Source organism: Nyctibius grandis, chromosome 30, assembly GCF_013368605.1.
Source record: "Nyctibius grandis isolate bNycGra1 chromosome 30, bNycGra1.pri, whole genome shotgun sequence".
Classification (NCBI taxonomy): Eukaryota; Metazoa; Chordata; class Aves; order Nyctibiiformes; family Nyctibiidae; genus Nyctibius; species Nyctibius grandis.
In genome coordinates, this window is record NC_090687.1 from 2,228,179 (window position 1) to 2,251,556 (window position 23,378).

At 46.9% G+C, this 23,378-nt stretch overlaps 1 protein-coding gene across 1 annotated transcript in view; it reads right to left on the reverse strand.

Moving 5' to 3' along the window:
- Positions 1-2,072: 2,072 nt before the first annotated feature.
- Positions 2,073-23,378, reverse strand: part of DNAAF8 (dynein axonemal assembly factor 8) — a 91,596-nt gene continuing 70,290 nt past the window's right edge. Inside the window, exons 27-34 of the mRNA XM_068420236.1 lie at positions 23,102-23,271; positions 17,218-17,413; positions 14,748-14,842; positions 13,136-13,253; positions 11,106-11,323; positions 9,475-9,560; positions 5,461-5,530; positions 2,073-2,242 (exon numbers count right to left, since the gene is read on the reverse strand). Of these exons, the coding sequence (XP_068276337.1) occupies positions 2,165-2,242; positions 5,461-5,530; positions 9,475-9,560; positions 11,106-11,323; positions 13,136-13,253; positions 14,748-14,842; positions 17,218-17,413; positions 23,102-23,271 (1,031 nt within the window). The 3' untranslated portion in view covers positions 2,073-2,164. The remainder of the gene's footprint in view (positions 2,243-5,460; positions 5,531-9,474; positions 9,561-11,105; positions 11,324-13,135; positions 13,254-14,747; positions 14,843-17,217; positions 17,414-23,101; positions 23,272-23,378) is intronic.

Sequence of the window (23,378 nt, forward strand, 5' to 3'; positions counted from 1 at the left end):
TATCTGGGTGCTGCCCCAGTTTTCTGATGTTGCTGGTGTGCTCGGGGGATGTGGCAGAGCTGTTACCTCTATTTCATGCCTGGGAAACTGAGGCACGGGTCCTTGCGTGTTGCTGGATGGGGGCTCACAAAGCAGCAGCCTCAGCAGTGGGGCTGTCCGGAAGGGGATGGGGTACAGGGTGTCGTCGGTGCCAGGCCCTGGATTTTTAGATGGTGAATTGAGTTGTGGTCTCAACCTCTGCTGTGAAGCTCGGAGAGCTCCTGCTCACTGGCAAGCCTGGACCGGGCCAGGGCTGTCCGAAGGGGATGTCACCACCCCAGGCTGCCTGCTGCGTCACCTCCTGCTGTCCAGCTCCCTGCGATCCCATCTTTCACAGGTCCCAGGCGAGTGGGACACGGTGCTGGTGGCCCATGTGCCACTACGCTGGCTGTCTGCAGGGCTGCTGCTGGCCCCGCGTGCCCCTTGCTTGCACGTAGCTCTGCAGACCTTGTCTTTCAGCTGCTATCTGGCTGCGCTTTATTCCAGCACGCTCCTTTTTCAGATCAAATTCCCCGAGTGCTGGGGGTGGATCCCTTTAATTTTCATTTGTTTCAAAGCCATACATGGCTTACAAGCATGACAGAAATGCGCCTGGAGTGCAGGAAATGGCCTACTTAGCTGCAGGAGCAGAGCAGGCTTTGCCGTCACGCTGACTCCCGGGACCCCGTCGTCCTCCCAGGGGACCGGGGCAGCTGCCTGCTTCCCTCGCGGGCACATGTTTCTGGAGCTTCTCTTCAGGAGCTGTTCGGTCCCACCGTAAAGCCCAACCAGCCTGTCCAGGCAGAATGGTGCTGAGGAGCAGAGGTTTGGAGGGTACTTCCAAGTTCTGACCCCCAAACTGCCGTGCAAGGTTGGGGCAGGTCCCTTCTCTGTGTCTTCACTCACCCAGCTGACCAGGACAAACTCTTGTTGCTGCTTCAAGGTAGCTTGGAGAAGGGGAGAGACTGAGGCAAGACTACTACTGGCTGAGGAAGCAGCACTTGCAGGGCCAGACCCCTAACACCTTTTGGTGTGGACACTTTCAGCCTGGTTTGAAAGCAGACAGAGATCTGAGAGGTGTTGAACTCTCACAGCCTGCACGAGCTAAGGGCTGGGGAGGAGGAGGAGGACTCACAGCAGGCTCTCGCAGAGGGAAAGGCTGTGCACAGGGGTTCACCCTGCCAGCAGCACCCGGAGGCGGGCTGGCCAGCCAGCTGCACGCTGCTCTGCCTTAACACCCCTTAGAGAACGCACAGGGATTGTTCTTGCTGTGTCCTTGATGTCTGCAACTGGATGCATGTGCATGTCTAAGTCTTTGCCTTACCAGGGCAGATGAGGCCTCCTGGGCTGAGAAGAATCTCCCCCAAAGGAGCTGAATTTGTCCAGTGGGTCCCAGGGAGACTGAGGACCTTTGTATTAACGCCAGCTTCCTCGCCGGGGAGCTCCAAGGACTCGGTTGAAGAGGGATCGTGCTAGGATCAGTGGCTGCTGTAGGAGGAGGAACAAGAGGCAGGGTTGTGTGCCCACAGGAGGGCAGGGAGCTGGGGCTGGGCAGAGACAGGTCCTAACAGGGCTGCTGGAGCGGAGGCAAGTGAACATTAAGCTGTCCAGCTTTTAATCTTATTCAACAGCTCTACCTGGTGTCCTGAACTCTCCAGGGAGCCAACCTTCCCTCAGACTATTTCCATTTTATTTACCGTGGTTTTGTCTTTGGTTCAAAGAACACAGTAGCAGCAGAAAATGGAGTATCTCCATAATGGCTTTGGGGCCTGGGGAAGATGGAGTCCCCAGGCACCTGAGAGAAAGACAGCAGGGAGCTCCTGTCCCTGGATTTACTTTACTTCCAGAGTTTTTCCCAGCCAGAGGAATGCTCCAAACCTTGCTCCATGAACACAAGCAGATTGTCTCCGAATGCATTCCACTAGAAACCACAGCTACGGTTCAGAAAGATTTGTTCTTGGGCACTGATCCTTCCTCCCACCACTCTCATTTATCTTACTGATGCTAATACCATACTTCAGACTTTATGTTTAATGACAAACAAATTTAGTGCTCTTAGAGGCTGGGTGTCCCCTGTGTGTCCGCCTGCACAGACACCCGCCGTGGCATTCAACCACGCACTGCTTGCAGACCTTGACCATCTTGGCTAGCCATCCTGGGATTCAATTTGGTGGATGCTCTCAGATGTCAGGGAGTCAAAAAGGCAACAGAGCAGCTCTTCGGCCTGGGGAGAAAAGAAGGAAGGGGTTGGGGAAGAGCTACAATTGCTGTGCATTGCAAAGGGACTTCTTTTCAGAGCGAGGGCTCTTGTGTGTGCAGCAGGCAGGCAGTGTAGTGACACTAACCAGGCTGAGTTAATCCCAGCACAGAGGTGGCTCTGAGCTGGTCCCACAGCAGGGAAATGGCTGCTAGTTGTAACGGCTGTTTGGCCATTTTCAAGATTCACATTTCCAAGGAACCAAAGAAAACCAACAATATGCAAAGTGACAAGTGGGAAATGTAACTCCCTCCCCCGGCTGCTCTGCCTCTCCTTCCCAAACCTCGCTCCTGTGCAGCTCTTCTGGCATGGCTGCTTCGGAGATGGGGATGCCAGCTTAGTGCCAAGGGCTTCAGGACCAGTCTGTAATTCTGACTGTGCTAACGAACACCGTGTTCCCCTAAAGCGTGATACATGCTGTGCTGACAGCCCACCCCACACAGCCCTTCCTGCCCTCCTCCTGCCAGCGCCCTGCCTCTCCTCATAGGTTTTTAGTCTCTTTTAAAGGACGAACCAGCCCTTCTGCCTGCTTCTGAGGGACTAAAGATCATGCCAAGAGCGGCTGGGATGTGCTTTCCCTGTGTTGCTCTGCTCTAGGCCCAGGTTTCAGCCGTCTCTGCAGGGAGGGAGATGCTGGAGCAGCCACTGTGGCTGCTGGCAACAGCTTCAGGGCTCCAGGCAGAGAGGAGGGATGAGTGGTGCCTGCCAGTGGAGGCTCGACGGCACATCCGTGGGCTCTTACTGAGGAAGGCTGCGCAGACACCATGCCATCTCCCTCCTCTGACCCGCTGATGGTGGCAGGTCAATGACGTACTGCACTGTCACTGAGGGACGGCCATCCCAGCCTCATGATCTCATCCCAGCCACGGTGCAGAGCAGCACCTGAGGGGAAACTGTTCTCACAGCACTCCCTGACCGCTCTCTTAACGCTGGGGAGGTTCCAGCTTGGCTATAGACAGGTGTAGGGACATCTGGGACCACCTCATAGAGGTTCGCTGGAAGTTCAACAGCCGCTAATGGTGGCACCAACAAAACACAGCTCTGTCACTTCCAGAGGTGAGCTGGTCTGCGTGTGCCCAGGAGAAGCCTGCGTGGGGAGCAGGCATCTGCAGGGTCACAGAATCACAGAATCAACCAGGTTGGAAGAGACCTCTGGGATCATCGAGTCCAACCATTGCCCTGACACCACCATGTCACTGCCTGAGAATGAGGAACTTCCAAAGCATGAATTCATCTTCTCCTAAGGTAGAATTTTCAAATAGGGCAGGAGAAAAGTGCTGTAGAAATGCTTGCTTCTCTCAGCGACTGCAGAAGGAAGCAAGACAACTAGCCCAGACACAGATGTCAGCACAGAAGAAATAGTCCACATTCGGCAAGCTGATTCCTTATCCTATTGCCTAGCCCCAAATCACACAGGGAGCAAGTATGAAATTCCTTTTCACTTCTGTGGCTTGACTCCACCAGTAAATGCTGCAGCTCTGCTCAAACCACGAGGACTTGAAATCCATGTTCATTTAACCCTCCTGAACTTTGCCTGATATCATGTTGTTGCTCATTAGCTTTGACCCAGAAAGCCTGGCTGGCATTTCATAAACTCATTAGCATGAGATCAGAGGGTCAAACATCGTTTCTAGGGCCATCCTTTGAGGGACAGCCGTTCCCTGGTGAGCTTGTTCCTCAGATCTCACTCTGATTTCTAAACCCCCCCTGAACTTGGGAGTAAAAGGCCCATTTGAAAATAAACATTACTTGCTGCTGTGCTTCTTGTAACCCCCAGTGAGACACGCTGCACCCACCGCTGTCCCAGGACTAGGCTCATGGGCTAAGCTCTGCGCTGCTGTGAGTAGCCCCTGCTTCCACCAGCGCCAGAGGGATTCGATTCGGTGGCCCAAGGCTGCCAGAAGCAGGGAGAAGGGCTGAGCAGGGAGAAGGGCTGAGCATATTTGCTTTTTCTCTTATCTATCACAGAAAGTACTATAAGCCTCTTCCTGATAGGCTGATTCCCCCCAGCCATGAAGCAGAAGGGATTTTATGTCAGCCAGAGACACATAATGTCCTTTTCAAAGCAAATCAGAAGACAGCCTGAACTTGCTGCCCTGTCACATTACTTGGCAACAGCCTGGCACCCTGGCAGCAGCGAGCGCTGGGCTGTGACAGCCTCGCAGCCGTCGCAGAGCCATGCAGGCACCTTCCCAGGCACCACAGCGCACGCAATCCCAGCTACGCCGGGCAGAATTTTACTGTGCCTTAGGCAAACTGCTGAAAACAGCAGCTGTACGACTTTGGGGAAGTTTGGGGTAGTTTTACCTGTGTTAGAAGCAGGAACACAGACTTCAAAGGTGGTTCTGGGTCTGTTAACGCTCAACCCTCAGAGCGCTGGTGCTGAAGGCAGCAGCTCTGATGCGTTATATGATGCTACAAACACATCTCACTCTCCTGCTGAGTTTTCTTGGGGAGCAAAAGGGATCCACGCGAAAGGCTTGTCCACTTGCTCCCATTTCTCATTTTCCCTAATTCTTTTATGCCTCTTAGTCCTAACTCTTCAGGCCCTGCCTCCTCTATCCAAATATCTTGTTTGTTTTGTACTAAACTTTGATGATTACAGCCAGAGTTTTCAAGGTATTTATGCAGTTTATTCCCATTAGCTGCCCACGTCTTTAAAAACCTGGAGCATCGTGTTTTCTTTCTTGAGATGAGCTACTGAGAAAATATTCAGTTTGCACATCCCTAGAAGGGATAATGACTTAATTTCTCCTCTTCCATTTGGATTTGGGCTTCTGAAACAATTTCCTGAACACAGGACATGTGCCAGCTTGGCAGTAGGGCTGGATGAACATTTCCCCTCACTTATTTTTGACATGTGTCACAGATATCTTACTGTTTATTCTTCATAAAAAGTAACTGACATCTATGGAAATTATTGAATCTTTATCAAAGTCTCCAGATATTTTGATTCAAAATAGTGCCACTGCTGTAACGTGGCAGACAGTTTGGCAGGGTTTTGGTCCCACCTTCCACCCTGTGCTGGGCTCTCAGTGTAAGCCAAGGCTTGGGGCTGTCACGAGGCACCACCTCTGTCTCATTCAAATTGAAATTGTCTTTTAAAATTCAACCAATTCTGACAAGTTTCATTCATCACAGGGGCACAAAGGACACATATCTGTACTATAAACTTCTCTACTCACCTGTTTCTCATTTTGAGGGTAAAGGAGATGCTGTGCAGTGTCCAGGACTGACTGCTTCTGCCGACAGACCCTGAGGGTAAAGAAAAAGGGAAGCCAGTGTTACTTTGCCATCTGAGCTGTCAGAGACTGCAGATGACCTAGCTTTGAGGAGGACTACACTCTGTGCCAGCAGCTCTGGCCATGTGCATCTGTTACTGAACTTCTTTACACAGATAAATCCTGGGTTTTACAAAGCTTTGTATAAATGGATTTGGATCTTAAAATATAAGCCTTCGAACAAACAGTAATGACCTGTTGCATAATGGGGTCTCTGGGGCAGTGGGAAATACACATAAATGTAGATACTCAGCTCTGTGCAAAGGTCTTTTTCTCAATAAAGATAATTTGTGTGTTTTCCCCAAAACCCAGGACTTTCTAAGCTGCCTTCAGCAGCAGGGTTTACTTCACTGGTCCTTGTTTTGCTCTGGTCCACCTCAAGCCACACATGAGTTGACCACAAGACACATTCAAGAGAAATTCAAAGGCAAGATACAAATTTCAAGCCTGCCTTTTAAACTACCTCTCTGCTCAGAGTCTTAGGCTTGAAAACTCTCCAGAGGCTTCAGAAACCACTCCCCGCTCCCTGCCCCCATATCCAGGTATTGTTCTTGGCAACAGTTTTCCCTTCAGTGGTTTTCAACAGCTCCAAGATTTTACATCTCGTGTATTCATTTTTTGATTTCTACATCTCCTTTCCCTCCGAAGCGCCCAGAGACAAGCTTCCTATAGGGATAACATCACTCCCTGCTAACAGCAATTAACACTTGGTAAGAATGTTTCATACCTGAGAAAAACATCCAGCTAAGGTTCTTAACACTTGACTTTTGTTCTGATTGCACCACATTGTCTAAAACCAGGAAGGTACAAGGCCTTGTACAAATCTACACTCTGATTTTCTTGATGCAGCCAGGTTTGCGGCGTGCTTTGGTCGAACACTGCTTACCGAGTTAGTACAACGTTAACTAGGTGAGTTAACAATATAGTTAGGTCCTAACAACCTTATGGGCAATCTGAAAATACTTTTTAAAAGCTCAAATAACCATAGAGGAGTAATCACTATTAAATCAGTATCACCTCTTAAGGCAGCTAAATCCAGTTTGTCATGCATAAAAAGCAGAGCATGCCTTTCTTCCAGGAGTTGCTTTGAATCTACTCATAAATTCTTCCCTCTGCCACCCTGCAGCTAGGAAATCTGGCTCTAAAAACAAGTTATGACAGGGAAAATTCAAATGCTTTATACTGGAGATCCAGGCAAGCGGATGCTGACAGAACAAGCAAGGTAAGGCTCACATCATTTTTCCTTGTCTGCGGATAGGGTTGTGTCACTTCCTTCTCTGGATTCTCCCCCCCGGTCCCTGCTGCTCTTCGGCTGTGCTTCAGCTTCCCCTCACCTCTTCCAAACACTTACTTCACTCTGCCCTCTGAGTTGCCCTTGGAACCCTCCCAGATTCCTACTTTGGCTCCACTTCTTGCAGTTAATCAAGCTCACAGGCTGCTTTTGTGCCCTCACCTGCATAAATTTTGTCCCCTTCTCTGTTCTTCCTGCCCTTTGGTGCAGCAATGATGCCTTCATAGATGTCCAGAGAAGGGACAGAGTGGGCACTGCTGCTGCTGAGCAATAACCACTACACAGTTACGAGGGTCTCAGTCTGTCCTTAAGGCAACTGCTCTGCACAGCACATCCTCCACTGATTGTCTCTCCTTGATACGCCACTGCTAGAGCTGGCTTAGGAAAGCCTTAACAGGCTCTGAACTACGAGCAGTTACACTAGCAAAGCCTGCATTGTTCCCCTCAACACCTGATGCCTCCTTCTTATCACAGCCCATCTCTGACATCATATCCCAGGCTTCCGTACAGATGGCAACGCTTCTCCCCGTGGCACAAAGCCTAAGTAATGTGGCTCAGCTGTGAATCAACTCCCAGGGCCACAAAACGATCTCTTACACTGTGGTGCTTCAGCGATGCAGCTGAAATACAGGCCAGAACCTGTGCAGGTACTGGAATCCTGGGCCGTGGCAGTGAGAATTAAATAAATACACAGGGATTTTCTCAGTACAAGAAAGGTCACGTGGCTCCTTCTGATGGAGTCATAAGTGTAATTAACCTCAGATGTTATTTTGAGATGTTTATAAACTAGGCAATGAAGATGTCTTAGCATGAAGAGTCCTTATGAGACACTAGCTAAGTCAGGCTGGGTTTTCAAAGATATTTGCAAAGTTGATTTTAAACAGTGTGGTGGCTTATGATACAATAAGGGTATGAGTTCTCTGTGGGCTGAAGTTGACCTACCCGAGGATCACTGCCTCTCCTCCTCCCCATCCCTGGGCACACCGTGCTGCCCCTCCCTTCCACAAGCATCATGGATCATGCAGGCAACTATTTTTTTTTTTATAGAGCTGGTTTTAAATGGCTGCATGATCACTAGTTCTGGCACCATGGTAAGAGGCAGAGCAGATCCTGCCATTTGGGAGTGTCTCCTAACAGCCATAATTTATGCCCATGTACTTTGCAGCTCAGCAGGGAAGTTGAGCCATTGTCCAGACAGCCATACTGGCACAGGCCAGGATGAGGGGTGAGAGACGCAGCTGAGACTGGCACCTATTCCTCCCCACTTGCTTCTTAGCCCCTTGGCTCACTGTAAATGGCAGTGGGAAGCCACTGCGAGGTTTGCTCTGGGGGTGCTGCCTTGAGACTGGCAATCTTAAAACACATCCAGTTAAGCCTACAGACGAGGGAAGCACCCATGACTCTGATGAGCAAAAGCCTGGGGAAAATAAAGAGGTGGGGGATCCTGTAGTGCACTCTCCCAGAACTACCTTCAGCAGTGATCTCTGGGGTTCCCAACAGCTCCCTTTCTTCCTGTAAACCACGGAAAGAATGGGAGAAAACTCACTAGGAAGGTGTTGGGTAACTTGCCCTTTGCTTCCCCTTAGTGCTGTACCTCGCAGGGTGAAAGGGTTGGGACGTGGCTCCCAAGGGTGTGATTTTAAATGAGTGGGAGCAATGTCTACATTTTGTCATTCTGTTAAAAACATTTTTGAAAAGTTACCAACGAAATTTGTTCCAACTGTTCCTCCCAGGGGTGGCCTTGTGACTGAGCCCTGTAACATTTCATCAGAGAACTCCAAGGTGTCTACCAACGTGCACGTTCAGATTTGATTCCCTTGATGCTTGGGAACTCCAGCATCCTTGAATTCCCCATTCCTGTCCCATTGACAGCGTTATCTGGAAGTCCTCCAGATGGTACAGCCAAAGCAACGACAGCCTTATCGGGGTGGCTGCTGGACTGCTCTATACCAAACGTGTCAGAAAAAAGACTCTCTTGGCTTCCTTTCCCAGACAAAACCATGTGCATGAGCTACACATCGCATTGCCAAATACCAGCCCCTGTGCAAGGAAACTTTCCCTCTGGGGGACAGTGGGTTAATTGGCGTGATAATCATTCTATTTCACTAATCAGTCCCTGTAGAGGGGTTCTGTTTGTTTTACCAGGCTTATAAATCCTCTACCCAGCATTTCGGGTGGTTTATTTAAGAGGCTGATTTTTGATTTCGCTCTTTGGTGTTTTTCATAGCAAACGTAGAAACTGCTAAGATATTTCTCCTGGGAGTTTTATTGATTCAGCAGGTCTATTCCCAATGTGAGCCCTTATTTCAGAGAATTCCCCGTGTTTGTGAACCCACGCCGCCAAGCCTCGCAGACACTCCAAGTCTTTAACAAACAACACAACTCAGTATTTAAAGTCCTGAGTACAGGACACGTGACTTAGAAACTGGGGAACACTCTGAGGTATTGACCCATTAACAACAACATAACTTAGGAAGAGTGGGTTGCCTTTGAGTGGCACCTACCCTCACGGGAGCCTGAACTGGAAGTGAATTACAGAGAAGACAGACAGCTGCCCTCCCTCAGATCATCAGCTCTCTAGCAGAGGGTTGAGACAGTGCTGTTAGAGCCATGTTGTCCTCACTTACTTGTCCAGCAAGGAGTCGAAGCAAATGACTGCATTGTTTCGCTGCGCTGCTAGCACCAGACACAAACCGTCCATTAGGAGGGAACACTGCAAGAGAGGGAAGAACAGAGTCAATAAGTCTGTGAGCCTCACTGATGAACCGCTGACAGCACAGGTAACTGCTTGTGTGCTGCATGGGGGGGTGAAAGTTGTTACAAAGCAAGAGACACTTTCAAATTGAGAGTATGATGTCTGAACTGTTAGTTATCCCACTCCTATGGCATATAATTCCTGTTCCCTTCTCTCAGAGTGAAAATAAGCAGCTTACTTAGGTGTGTTATTCAGTCACTAAGGCTGCTGGAAGCAGGAATACAGAGATAACTGTAAAGGTTGAGATACTGTAGCAGAAATGCTTATTACTTGAAGGAGCCCATCTCCCTTCTGGCAAGGGAAAGTAAACACTGTAATGTTCACCTTCAGCTCAGCAGTGCCAGACCCTTCTGGAAACATGCCAGCTCTGCCCAGAGTAATTCATCTCCGACAGGAGCAAGTGTTTCCATCACCAGGAGAGCAGTGCCGCTGCCATGGCTCTGCTTTGCTTTGTCCTTCCTAGAGAGCTGCGCGCATTCCTGTGCGCAGGGGGATGGCATCCTCAGGGGAACCGCGGGAGGAGAGAGTAGTGCTTAGGCTAATTGGATGCTAGATGTAATTGCTATTCTATACAGAGGTACTTCAAAGGGATGCTGTCAGTTTAAAAAATCACAGCCTAAAAAGATCTTACCTGTTTTTATTACAGATAACACCCAGCACTCCTATAACAAAGGCTGGAAGCACAAACGTTTGTCTGCATCTTCTCCGAGGGGCTGCTGTGTGGCCCTGACAGCCCTTTGTTGATTGCTACTTCTATAAGTAGTTCCCCCCCTTGTTTACGCCGTGCTCCTGACAGCACTTTCTTGCATATTCTCCCTTACTGCTTTGCCCTAGTGAGGTTCCCGAAATGGTGGGCTTCTCCTACCCCAAGGGCAACGAGAAGAACAGTTTGGGCCAGACACGCAGCTGATGGAAAGCAATGTATGTCCTCACCCCCGAAGCACATCTCGTGCTGAAGCCCCGTGAGCACTTGCTCAAACCCCACGCTGGACTGCGGCTTCAGCTCTCAGCTGAAGAAGCAAATTGCAAGCTCTGCCCAGAACTCCAGGGCACGGTCCAAACAGTGGAAGGGTTATTTAGCATTGTAGAAGAGGATTAATGGGCTGTGATTAGAGAAAGGGAAACAGAAACTGTATTTATCTGGCAAAACAAGACAGGCTACAGCAGCAGAACATACATAACAGCAACAACTGCGCACTGAGAGGTGAACGGAATAAAATGTTTAACGGGGATGTGCTACTCATTAAGGATGCGTTCACACGTCCTGATGTCAGGGTTAGGTGTCAGGGAGCCAGGAGAGATACAGGAACCCAAGGCAGGGACTAGCTAGCAAGGCACGTTGCCCACATTACTTACCAGTGGTATTTGAGCTTAGATGTTGTGCTAGTCCTGCTACCAAAGCAAGTTTGCTCAGAGCTAGCCTGGGTATCTCAGCACAGCATGGCATTAAAAGGCTTTTCTTTTGTGCCAAGGAACAAAAGCACAACTCCAGCTGTTTCGTACCTTTGCTGCAACACTGCACTTTGCCCTGCTTAGTATCTCAGAGATGCAGTGAGCTTGTGGTGCGTCCAGGACGGTGAGGCGTACTCCAGTCACCGGGAAATCTTTGCCAAGAAGCTGATCAAGCAGTTCAACATAAGGTGGGTGCTCTGAACCCCGCAGGATTATCCCAGGCAACACGAGGCAAGTGGTTTGGCAGAGGTTATCAAGCAATGGCTGATCTGATAGGAAAAAAATCAAAACACAACAGATGCTTATTTGATGTCTACCCCCTCAGCTGCTAGTCCTCTAAGTAATTCTTCCCTGCCACAGGCAAGTACGGGGAAGATCAGGGGCACTCAGGCATTGCTATATCATTTGGGATGTTCACAGATGTGACTGCTCATCCTGAACCATCAGACTGCTGTATGCCTAAGTGTACAGATCTGGAGATCACAAGACAGCAGTAGTGACCCCATTTCAGGAGTCAGACAAGGACAGCTGCTGGTTTGCTACAAGAGATATTATTCTATTTAATTTCTTCCAAGCAAAGAAATCTGTTAATCCAGCTGCTTTTATAATCCAAAATGTAATTCTGACCAGCATACATAAGACTTAACGTATTTCATATTTTCCTCATGATAAATCTCTCCATTAGGCAGCGGCGTTGTGATAATTACTAGCTAAAAGGAGAGGTTTCTTTGTGTGCAAGAGCCACCTCTAGTGTTCAAGACGCGACCATCAAGTGAATGATGAGTCTGCCTTGCTGGAGGCGCTTACTGTATTGTGCCTGACGGTTCAGAGATCACGTGGACTTGCTTTTCCAGGACACTAACTCTTTGAAATACATTTTCTGAGACACAAACACATCAGGGCTCTATGCTGGTTTCCTTTTTACTCTGCTTAGACATCTTCAAAGCAAAGAGATCCTCACGCAGCAGGAAATTAGAGGCACATATTTTGAGATCTGCTCCCAACACTGGGCTGTACAAAGCTTGCAGAATACTTGTGCTCTCTCCACAACAAGCTATTTATTTAATTTTCTGCAATCTCTTCCAAAAATCAAGAAGGTCTTGAGTCACAGCAGACCTGTGCTACAGGCCTGGTCCTTTCCCACTGTGCAGTAAGTTGTTGGGGGAAATACCCTGCCTGTCAGCAATAGCAACACAGGATATTTTGGACTGGGAACATGTGCAAGTCTCCTCTCGCTGCAGCTTTGTGCTCCAAACACAGCTTGAGCTGACATATCCCACAGGAAACACAACAATGTGATCCCACATCTCTGCAGCTCCCCAGACGAGAAGGTCAGGCAGCTACACGCAGAACAGCCTGGTCACCTCAAAGAGCTGCTGTTACATACACACAATTGCCAATCTCTTGTTTCAGGACTCACACAACGGCTTGGAGATGGCAGTAACGTTTTGAGATAGGCCTCACCCCTCACTGCAGGGATCAGTTAAGCCTTAAACCTTCCTGCAATGTAAGAAAAGGAGCTTGCCTGAGGATTTGTGATTTTTGTAATGATCACAGAGCATGTGTAGGGCACAGCCCAAAGCCAACGTAAGACAGTGGAAAGAATTCATTGATAATTACCTTGGGAAAAATCCTCCTTCAGAGACCCCCTAACACAAAAGCGACTTGGTGCCTGCCGAGCAGCTGTGCTGTCATTAAGGCAAAGGCCTTGACTTGCCACCGTCCTCCTTTCCTATGAGGAGGTGTCAAAAGCCTTGCTGAAGTCAAGGCAGACAACATGACTGCTCACAGAACAAAACGTCTCACCGTCGCCCATCCCTATGGTGTCTTGGCCTCTCCTGTGGCAGGCTTTGAATGGACATGCAAACCACCGTGGCCAAGTTGGTGTTGAAACGCAAACAGTTGAAAGGTAAACAGTTAAATGGCTGGATTCCACTCGAGCTGTTCTTTGCAGCCGAGAGTTGTCTCTCCCTTCTGAAAGGACATCAATACCAAATCCTGCTGCCACCAGATGGTTTGTCTCGCTGTCCAATTAATCCATAACAGTCTCAATCTATACCAAGAGTTACACATTTCCTTACCAAGACTGCGTGGTTGCTCAGAGCCCAATGAATTGAGGTGCCCTCCTGTTTCACATTTTATGATTTTGCGCTGCTTGATTTCCAAACTGAGTATGGGGTCACGTTTTAGGTTATAGACCTGCAGGAGGGAAGGGAGGGAGAGAGAAGCAAGTCACGTGAACATCATTACCTAATCAGGAAGGATAACACTTCTTAATAATTGATTCAGGCAAGCTGTGAAGCTTTTGTTGGTGTTGTGTACTTCTGTAATCACCAGCCTAGAAAACACCTGCTTGTCTAGAGATACAAGAACATTTTGCATGCATTCTTTTTTATTGGGGCTTAATTCAGTACAGCATCTTGTCATCCTTTTAAAGGTCCTACATGCAGACATCTTTCTAAGGCTCCCAGCTTTTCAAGGCCAGAAACTCAAGGACTGTTGAGTGTCTGACATCTTTATCCAGTGCCACCCTGGTATGTAGCAGCTCCCTTCTGTCTCTGAATGAACTGGCATATCCACACGTCCCAGCACAGTGCAGTCGTGATGCTCTGGACCGAGTTGCAGAGGAAGAGCAACCACATTAGTGAAGCATATTACAGATGTGGCTGGCTGCTTTCAGTTCCAGAGCTAATCTCCTTGGACTAACTCAGCTGGGTCACCTCTGTGCCACGTGGATGTAGCAAGGCTCAAAAATTTCCCTTTGTTGGGCATAACCCATTCATGGTTTTGAGAAGAAATATCAGAGTGGAAATGGAATACAAAACTAGTGAAACAGGAAAGACTTATTGTTTCATTTTAGCCATTGGCAAATTACAACGGTTTGGATCAGAGACCAGCAGCTACGCAGTGTGAAGGGCCAGCTGAGCAGGAGCAGGCCACGCCAGGGCTGGGTATGCTTCTCAGCACTGCCCACAATGCAAACCAAGAGGCAAGAGCCCGAGTTTTTACGCCTCCATCTGCGGGCAGGGAAGGATGCAGGCACCCAGCAGCTCTGTAAACAGTGCCTGTACTTTATAGTATGAGATGTCTTACATGAGACAGCTCCACCCTTTTCATTGCTGTGGACTGGTACCTGTGCTGGCAGGGCACAAGGGACAACACCCTTGTCACACAAATAGGGCAGTGCTCCGTGCTGTGAGTGTGTGGATGTATACAGACTCTGGGGGAGACATTCAGCAACCAGTGAGTTACATTACCAGCAGTCCCACTTCATCTCCATTCCTGAACGCTACATGACGCAAGCTGGTAAAAAAACAGCCTCTGGGCCAGCTGTGTCTTAGCAATCATCGATGATGTTGCTATCCCTTCCCGTGACCTGCTTCCAAAGCAATGTTGACTCTATCTGGGAACTTTGCTGCTGAAGTATGAGCCCTCATCCCTCTTGAATTTACAGCACAGGTTACTGAACAAACATATCTGACAGAGCACTTTTCCACTGAGACTGTCTGGGTCAATACAAAGTTAGGACATTGTGGTAGGAACATCCACAGGAGAAGGAAAACTGGGCAGCTGGTGAAACACAGCAAAAAAAGCATTACCTAAAGCATAATAGGAAAGAAGTCATGGGATAGCAGGGCCAAAGCCATTGCTCTGACACAGCAGGATACTCCTCAGGAAAGGACAGAATCCTACCTCTTCTTCCTTCAATGTCTGACACTCGGCGCAGCACAGCCCTTCTGGGAAAAACAGCTTCACATCCCGGACAGCTATTTGATAGGATTTGGAGCCTGAGAGAGAAATACAATGAGAAGAGTCTCTCAGGCCATGAATTAAACATTCTCTAGACTCACACTCATCTTTCTGAGAGATTGATGATGTGCAACTTACTGAAGTAATTGCTTTAAAGGCCAGCTGTTCTGTACAGTAATAGCAAACATTTTAAACCATTATATTTAGAACAGTTCCATTGCCTTCTTGGTATTTTGATTCTGTCCTATTATCGCTCAGCTTGTTCTTCATGTAAACAAGACTCCTATTTCCTAACAGTGTAGCCAAGGGAATCGTGTTGAGGAGCCTGTGAAACTCATCAACACCAGCTCCAATCCCCCATTGTTGTTTCCTTGCTTCTGGATCACATCAGGCTGGTCTTACTGAATGGGAAGGAGCTACTAGTTAGTAAAACAAATGTGCTTAGTAACAATAATGCAAGTCCCAAACGTGCTGGGGGCTCTGATTCACAACAGAAATCAGAACTAGTATGAGACATTGCTGACAGCAGTATATTTTTCTGTTCACCTGTAAATTGAGACCAGAGCAGGTACAGAGAAATAACATGAGGATCACAGAAGGAATGGAGAATCATCTGAAGAGTTAAAACTAAAAGACCTTGGCTTGTTTGACCCGATGTGACACAAAGCTGAGAAGGAATCTGATTTCTGATAAACACATGAGGGTAGAAAAGGTCACAGAAGAAAAAAGAACTACTTAAAATTAAAGTACAGGTATCAGCACAAGAGCAAATGGTTACAAACCGTAGATGACTATATTTAAGTTTGGAAATGTAAGAAGATTTCTAGCTATCAGAGCAGCGAAGGTCTGTAACAACCATCCAATTGGGGAGGATGCTTACGAAAGGGAATACACGATGGGGTTGTCTGTGAGAGAATTAACTGAGCTCAGTGACTTGAGAGGTCCCTCCAGGCTTAGCATCTGAATATTTCCCTATAAAGCAACACTGTTATAAAGCGCTACTCAGAATGTTTTGAGATTTGTGGGTGGAAAATGTTAGAGAAGGAAAAGCTATTTCTACATAACTGGAGTTCACATAGATTGTCGATGTGCTGGCACAGATCCATACTCCTGGGATACAAATACACAAAACGCAAATATCCTCTGAAATATTACTACCTTTGCAGGCTACCCATTCACAGAATCATGTCTTACTGCTCTCAGAGCACTCAGCCCTGTTTGAGCTTCATAATTCTAGGTATTGTATAGCCAGAGTCCTCAACGCAGCAGGTTACAATCCTAAGATTGCATACGTCGCCAGTGTATAAGTTGTGCTGGATCCTTTATGTGCCTCTATGTCAAATCTTCCTTGTTTAAATCATTGCTGCCATTACAGAGGACACAAATGCTCCCAAAGCTAGCAACATTTTACTCTCACTTTGCTCAAGGTATGAGACTGTATAAGATGTATGAGTAAGAGCTCTTTGGGTTCAAGAAAAAGTGCTACATAATGACTTCATAAGACCCAGAAGAGATGAGAGGAGTGCAGGTTTACCTCTGCAGCTAAGCCTCAGAGTATTAAAACTGAATTATTTGGTTCAACAGTATCACTGGAACCCGGTCTTGAATTTCCCCAGTTACTTTGGGAGGAAGCACACAGCTAGAGTTTGCTCTACTTCAGCATGATGGCATTGACTAGAGATCTTCCTCAGCTGGTTCTCTATAGGCCACTCTCTCCAGCAATACCTCCTATTTTCCCATCCTTCACCCACCCACCACACACACCACAACATCCTCGTTCCCTCCCTGCTGGCAGATGAACTGTGACTGGTTCAGCACATGGAGGACGCTGACTAGCTGGTGTGCCTCTGCTCATGTGCCAGCCGGCAAGAGCCTCTCTGAATGGAAAACAGCTGAGTTGACCTGCTTTCCCCAGTGAGAGCAATTTTTGGTCACCTCTCTCTAGCCAGTCATGAATGTTTTGAGATGTTACAGGAACTCAGTATCTTGGAGTCTTTCATCCCTCTGTGAAATCTGGTTGCAGTTGGCCAATGGGTTATGAAGTTACCAGGAGGGGACTCACAAGCAGATAGAAGACAGATGGGTTCTTGGGGACAAATCAAAATAACCAAGCTAAAAGTACAAAATGACCAAGCAGTGAAGAGATCAAAGGAAATCTGTTCTGCTGGAAGACAGATCTAGGGCTGTTCTGGGAAGAAACCTTTTTAAAATATATCTTCTGGGAGAATATTTCACAGCTTGAGACATACTCAGCTCAGCCACCAAGAAAACAATGAAAGCTTTCTAGGGAGTAATGGTCTCTGCTGCCTGCCAAGGCTAGAGCTGCATTCACAATGCAGGAGGTAACAGTACATAATATATTTTTTCCATTGGCGTATCTGAGCCTTTGGACTTTTCTTTTACAAAAACCTACCGTAAAATCCATTCTGGACTGTGCTGATGCCATACTGAGCCCTCCAGAGGAACGGATCCAGTGCTCGGGCTAGTTTAGGATCCTCTGGCCCCAGTAAATCTATCAGCTTCTTCACAGCATTTGGCCTCTGAAGACAGAGCACTAGAGCAGTACCTGAGGTCAGGTAGGTACGATGAGCTTCTAAACCAGCAGAATCCTGAAAAGAAATAGCAGAGATGGAACAGGTGATAATAAAGTGTTGGTGAGCCCTGGGTACATCCCTGCTTTCCTTTAGCTAGACCCACCCCTGTTTGAAGCAAGCAGATCTGCCAGTACTCCTTCCTTTCTCTCCTCTTTGTAATACATGTGCTAGGGGTCTCTGCAGGCAGAGCTTCCAGAGTACACACCATGGCCACCAAGCCAGTATTTGTTGTGACATCCACCAAATAAACAGGAGGTCTAGTTCCCACCCACAGAAACACAGAATCACAGAATCAATGAGGTTGGAAGAGCCCTCTGGGATCATCGAGTCCAACCATGGCCCTGACACCACCATAGCAACTAGACCATGGCACTATGTGTCATGTCCAGTCTTTTCTTAAACCCCTCCAGAGATGGGGACTCCACCACCTCCCTGGGCAGCCCCTTCCAATGGCTAATGACCCTTGCTGAGAAGAAATTCTTCCTAATGTCCAACCTGAACCTCCCCTGGCGAAGTTTGAGGCTGTGTCCTCTTGTCCTAGCGCTGGTTGCCTGGGAGAAGAGGCCGACTCCCACTTCACTACAACCTCCCTTCAGGTAGTTGTAGACTGCACTAAGGTCACCTTGGAGCCTCCTCTTCTCCAGGCTAAACACCCCCAGCTCCCTCAGCCGTTCCTCGGAGCTCAGACCCTCCAGACCCTTCCCCAGCTTGGTCACCCGAGTCACCACAGAGCTAAAGAAAAAGTTAAGCACTGAGCTTAAGCCAGAGCAGCTCATGGTTTTAGTCCCCATGGTCATAGATCAGGCAACGGTAGTTTTTATACATACAAACCACTTCAGCAGTAATTTCCTAAAATCTTTTAGTAAGAAATGAAACAAAATCCTATTTCTATACGACAGAAAAGCCTTGTGCTGTGACTTGTTCTGCATATCCGCACACACTAGGTGCCGGAGGTGGAGTTCATTTTCAGGGGGTAAAGACAAAAACAAGTTGCTGCTCTGCAGTTTAGTTGTCTACTGCTGAACCTTTGATTTATGCTTTTCACTTTACCTTCAGCATGACATACGCATAGGGTGAAAGCAATGTACATTAGCAATGTCAACAGGGTCATAAATGCTCATAAGGAGCCACATTTATTTCTTTGGCTGATATAAAACGATGGGTTACAAACACCAGAACTTTTCTTTTTGAATTCACAAAAGGAAGGGCCCCCACACCCACCCTGCTGCTAAGGCCCAGCTTCTCCAAGGGGGTGGTAGAATTTTATATACTAGTTAGGATCAGGACTATGGAAATAGTGAGCTTAAAACAAGGAGGCTCAGAACAGGGGGCTGAAAGAGAACAGCTCACCCTCCTGGCTTTGCCACCGATGCACTGTGCTCCATGACAAATTTCTCTACCTTTGGTTCTTTTCCAAGTGTTGTCAGTTCAGCCTGTGACCACTCCTGAGCAGAGATGTTCCTCTTGTAGCTGTGCAGGTCACAACACCCTGGGATCTTTATTTTAACTAAGGATGAGTGGTAATAACTAGCAACCACTGCCCCAGTGAGAAGAGTCTGATTCTGCAGGCTGGGGACAGACATAACGATTGAGAAGCACAGGGAAAGGTAGAGAGTGCCTGGGGCAGAGGCTACCAAGGGGCAGCAGAGCACTCACAGCCTCGCTGGCTGTTTTAATTAGCAAAGCCCTGGAAAGCCAGGCTTCTCACAGATGCCTCCACCAAGTGTGAGGTCAGGGTGCCCACAGCAGCTGCAGGCTGCCTCCTCCTGCCCACATCATCTTAATAAAGTGGCAGGAGCCCCCAGCTCTGCCTCCTTACACTCCACAGTGCAGCAACACCTCTGCCGTGGTGAAGCTCAATGCCAGTGCTGCATGTTCAGTACAACTTAAAAACAGCAGCATTTTCAAGCCATGGTTATTTACTTTTTTTCCCAATTTTTGAGGAAATGAAAACAAGGGGGAAAACCACCATTTGATTCAGCTGAATCACATCATTCAGCCCCCTAAAGGTTTTAATTCCTCCATTTCTTAATCTTCTAAGAGCACCAGAATATGGCAATTCCCTAGATAAAACATTTCAAAAGGAAAATCCCATCATTTCATTTAAACATATGGAGATAAAATACTTCAAGGCCTCTTTTGCTTTTCTATCATATGAAACAATTCACTGACTTTGACCCAAATCTCCTCTCACTCGCATTCCTCCTAAACTGCACTTCTAAGAATTAAGCTATAAATTGAAAACCATTGGCTCAATCCTGATACTCTATTTGAAAGTGCAAAATGATCCATGAGAAAGCCCCCCTGATCTTAAATTGATAAATTATGTAAGGGATTTGATACAAGTTGTGATATTTGTCATCCTCCCACCCCATAGGAATCATACAGGAAAGCTTCACAGGTCCTCCTGTGATGAGAGCTCTGTTTAGATGAGGATGAAGAGGTTCAGCATGTCAGAGTATACTGTAAAATTCTGACATTCATTCAGTTCTGTATAATACAAAATAAACCCCTTCTGCTTGAAAATTTTTGTTAGTTTAAAAAAATATGTATATGATCCCCTTTTCTAAGGGCCTTCTCTTTGGAAGATGAAAACCAGTGATGACAACTTCATGAAAGCTTTCGAAAGGAATGGATACAACATAACATTCATCCACGTCAGAAACATCTGCAGAAGAAAACGTTCAGAGACGTAGTTCCTATTAAACAGACCATAATAAATGAAATGATTTTGTTCCAGAGCTTCCAAACAGTGCTTTTAGATGTACAGAACAAACCCCTTTTGTCTTTCAGTTGTTCCCCAGTAAATGTGCAGACTTTGGGTTAAAGACCACGTTGTTTCTAACCGCTACCCAGGGAGTCAAGGTGACTTCTCTCCTCCTGCTAGATCCTCACACCCGCTCTAGACTCTGCCAGCCAAGTGATGCCTTTATTTACACCCATCCTCAAACCGTGTCCTTGCTGACACCCAGAGCAGCTGCGGCGAGATCGCACATGTGCAGCTGACTTGAATTCAGTGAGCAATTTTGTTGATGCACACAGAAAGGAAATTCCAGCTGTGTGCTGGCTCTGAAGGAGTAACGGGATTAAAAAGCAGCAAAATTCTCCTTCTGCCTCTACAGTTAGAATGAGAAGATGGGACTGGAGGGAATCCATCAAGTTATTGAGTCCAGCGCCCTGCTACTGCAGGCAATCGTGTCAGGTAAGCCCCAACAGAATGATCAGGTCCCACTGTAAAATCAAGCTTTCCAGCTAGCAGCCAAACTGCAGATCTCTGCAGGGCTGGATGTGCTGGAGAAGCGCAGAGAGCAGATCCAGCCTCCCCAGGCAGAACTCCCTCTGGGAGCAGCTGCTTCTCACAGCCTGAACACAATCGGGTCACGCTAGGAGCTGAAAAGACAATGTCAGCTCTATTTACCTGACCTTTATTTTTTTAATTATTATTAAACTTCAGATAACAAGTATTTGCATGGCTCCTGTGATTAGATAACCTCAGCAAACAGCAGACCAATCCATTATTTATCGCATGCCAAAGGCCAAAAGCTACTTAGAAGCTGAATGTTAGTATTTAAGTTGAAAAAGCAATCGTGTCTGAAATCATGTTGCTGAGGATATTTATCAACGTGTATGTAAATAATACATTAGAAAGAGGAAGGAGATGCTAGGTAGTCTTGCTACCAGGGAATAAAACCCAAATCTGCTATCAAGTATTATGTACACAAAACAAACTGGCACATCACAGAGCACATGGGAGGTTTCTAGAGATTTTGGAGATGGATTTTGGCTCAGGCTCCAGGTGAGAAGGAGATAGAAAGCCCTGGACAGAATTTCTAGAAGGGTCAGACACACTGGCTCCACATTCTTCAACAGGAGATGCTAAATTTCAGCAATTTGCCCCCATATTAAGAGCCTCATTTTAAAAACACCATTGTACCCATGAACAAAAACCCAACAGTCTGTAATTTTTAAACTCATTCGTCACCAGCTCTTCAAGGAAACGAAATCAACACTCAACAGCTGCTCTAGTGTGTTTGAGAACTCCAAAACCAAGTAAATTTTCATGAAACAATCTCTCTTCAAATTTACCCCGCGTATACCTGCGTTACTTCCCAAGGTAGACATTTGGATTGTTTAAAATGTTTTCTGTTTCAGATGATTGACTAAGCATTTTTATCTTTAGCTATGTGATTAAAAACTGTATTGGAAAGCACCTCCCCATCAACTCTAACAGCCACTATATCCCTCCTACCGGTGGTCTGTGAATATTTTTAAATCAGATGCTCGTGCTCCATTGCTTTGCTAACATGCAGAAGGTATTAATTGTTCCTGATTGATGGTTATGTTAGAGCACTGTCCTGGTATGTTCCTGTCTTCTTCTAGAAGACTATTAAAAATTTCTACGAGAGAGTGCTATAAACTCTCCCAACTTAACCCAAGAGCAATACTGATTTTAAAGGCTTGTTTTCTGTAAAAGTTAATTGGTTAAATGTCGTCACGAAAGCAATCAAATAACAAGGATTTTTTTTTTTCAAGATAAAAAAGAAACCTAACTCCTCTAAAATGCTCAGCTTTCAGTTTCCTGGCTTTCATAATCACAGAATCACAGACTGGTTTGGGTTGGAAGGGACCTTAAAGCTCATCCCGTTCCACCCCCCTGCCACGGGCAGGGACACCTTCCACCAGACGAGGTTGCTCCAAGCCCCATCCAGCCTGGCCTTGAACACTGCCAGGGAGGGGGCAGCCACAGCTTCTCTGGGCAACCTGGGCCAGGGTCTCACCACCCTCACAGCAGAGTTTCCTCCTAAGATCTAATCTAAATCTCCCCTCTTTCAGTTTAAAACCGTTCCCCCTCATCCTGTCACTCCACGCCCTTGTAAAAAGCCCCTCTCCAGCTTTCCTGTAGCCCCTTCAGGTACTGGAAGGCTGCTAGAAGGTCTACAATATCTTTACACTCATCTCCTATCATCTCAGGATATTTCAGATTGGGAAAAAAATAATTTCTAATGCTATAAAAGAGCAGAAACATAAATCTATTTTTAGCTCACAAAACCCTGTAACACCCCAAGATTTAAGAACCCTCTTCATTGTCTATTAGACATTAGAAATTACAGTAACTCAATTTTCTGTCTTTGCAGGTCGCTTTTACAGACTCTTGAACACATGCTCCCAGAACAGAGATTCAGCTGTATATGTAATGTAATATAAGGTAACAGGGCTCAAGAGGTATATAGTCTCTGACAGTGGCATGAATGTTTCCCAGCTCCCACGTTTAAACACATGGAAGGAAAATCAGGCACACGTGCAGTGGGTGTGGTATGCTCCTTAGATGTGCCTTACCTGGAATGACCTTGGGGAAGAAAGAGAGGACACCTGTTTTGCTGTTAAAGAGTCAGCATTGTAAATTAGCAAACAAACAGATTCCTGGGAGGTCTGTATTGCCCATATCCTCCAAACTTTTGTTTTGGAGAAACCAGATCTGCTTCTTTATGGCATGTGATAAAAGAAACCATCATCATGCCAGCTTGCTTTGTGTCTGATACCGGTACAGATCTGATTGTTCCATATAGCTCACTTCTAATAACAACTCAGAAATTCCAGATGGGAATTTTTGTTTTTTTTCAGGAACGGATTATTCACTAGCTAACATATTTCCCCACTCTAAACATAAGGGTAAGCCACAGATCTGCCAGTTTCTCAACAAACCTGTTTCACTTCAGAAGAAAGGAGTCCTAAGGCAATGTCTGGTTCCAGGTTTATGTGTTTCATTCCAACCACGCTGAATTTTTCTAGGACTAGTTTTTGGAGGATCCTTGCAAGATTATGGCTCCAGGCACCAGGTTTGATCAGCAGCACTGTGCAAAGAACCTGGGCTCCTGTAACAAAGCACACTAGTGAAACCCAAAGCCACTCCTAAAAACAGAGGTAAAACATACAGCAATATTTGTTTACTAGCCTGGACGGACAACTGTAGAAGGTCATT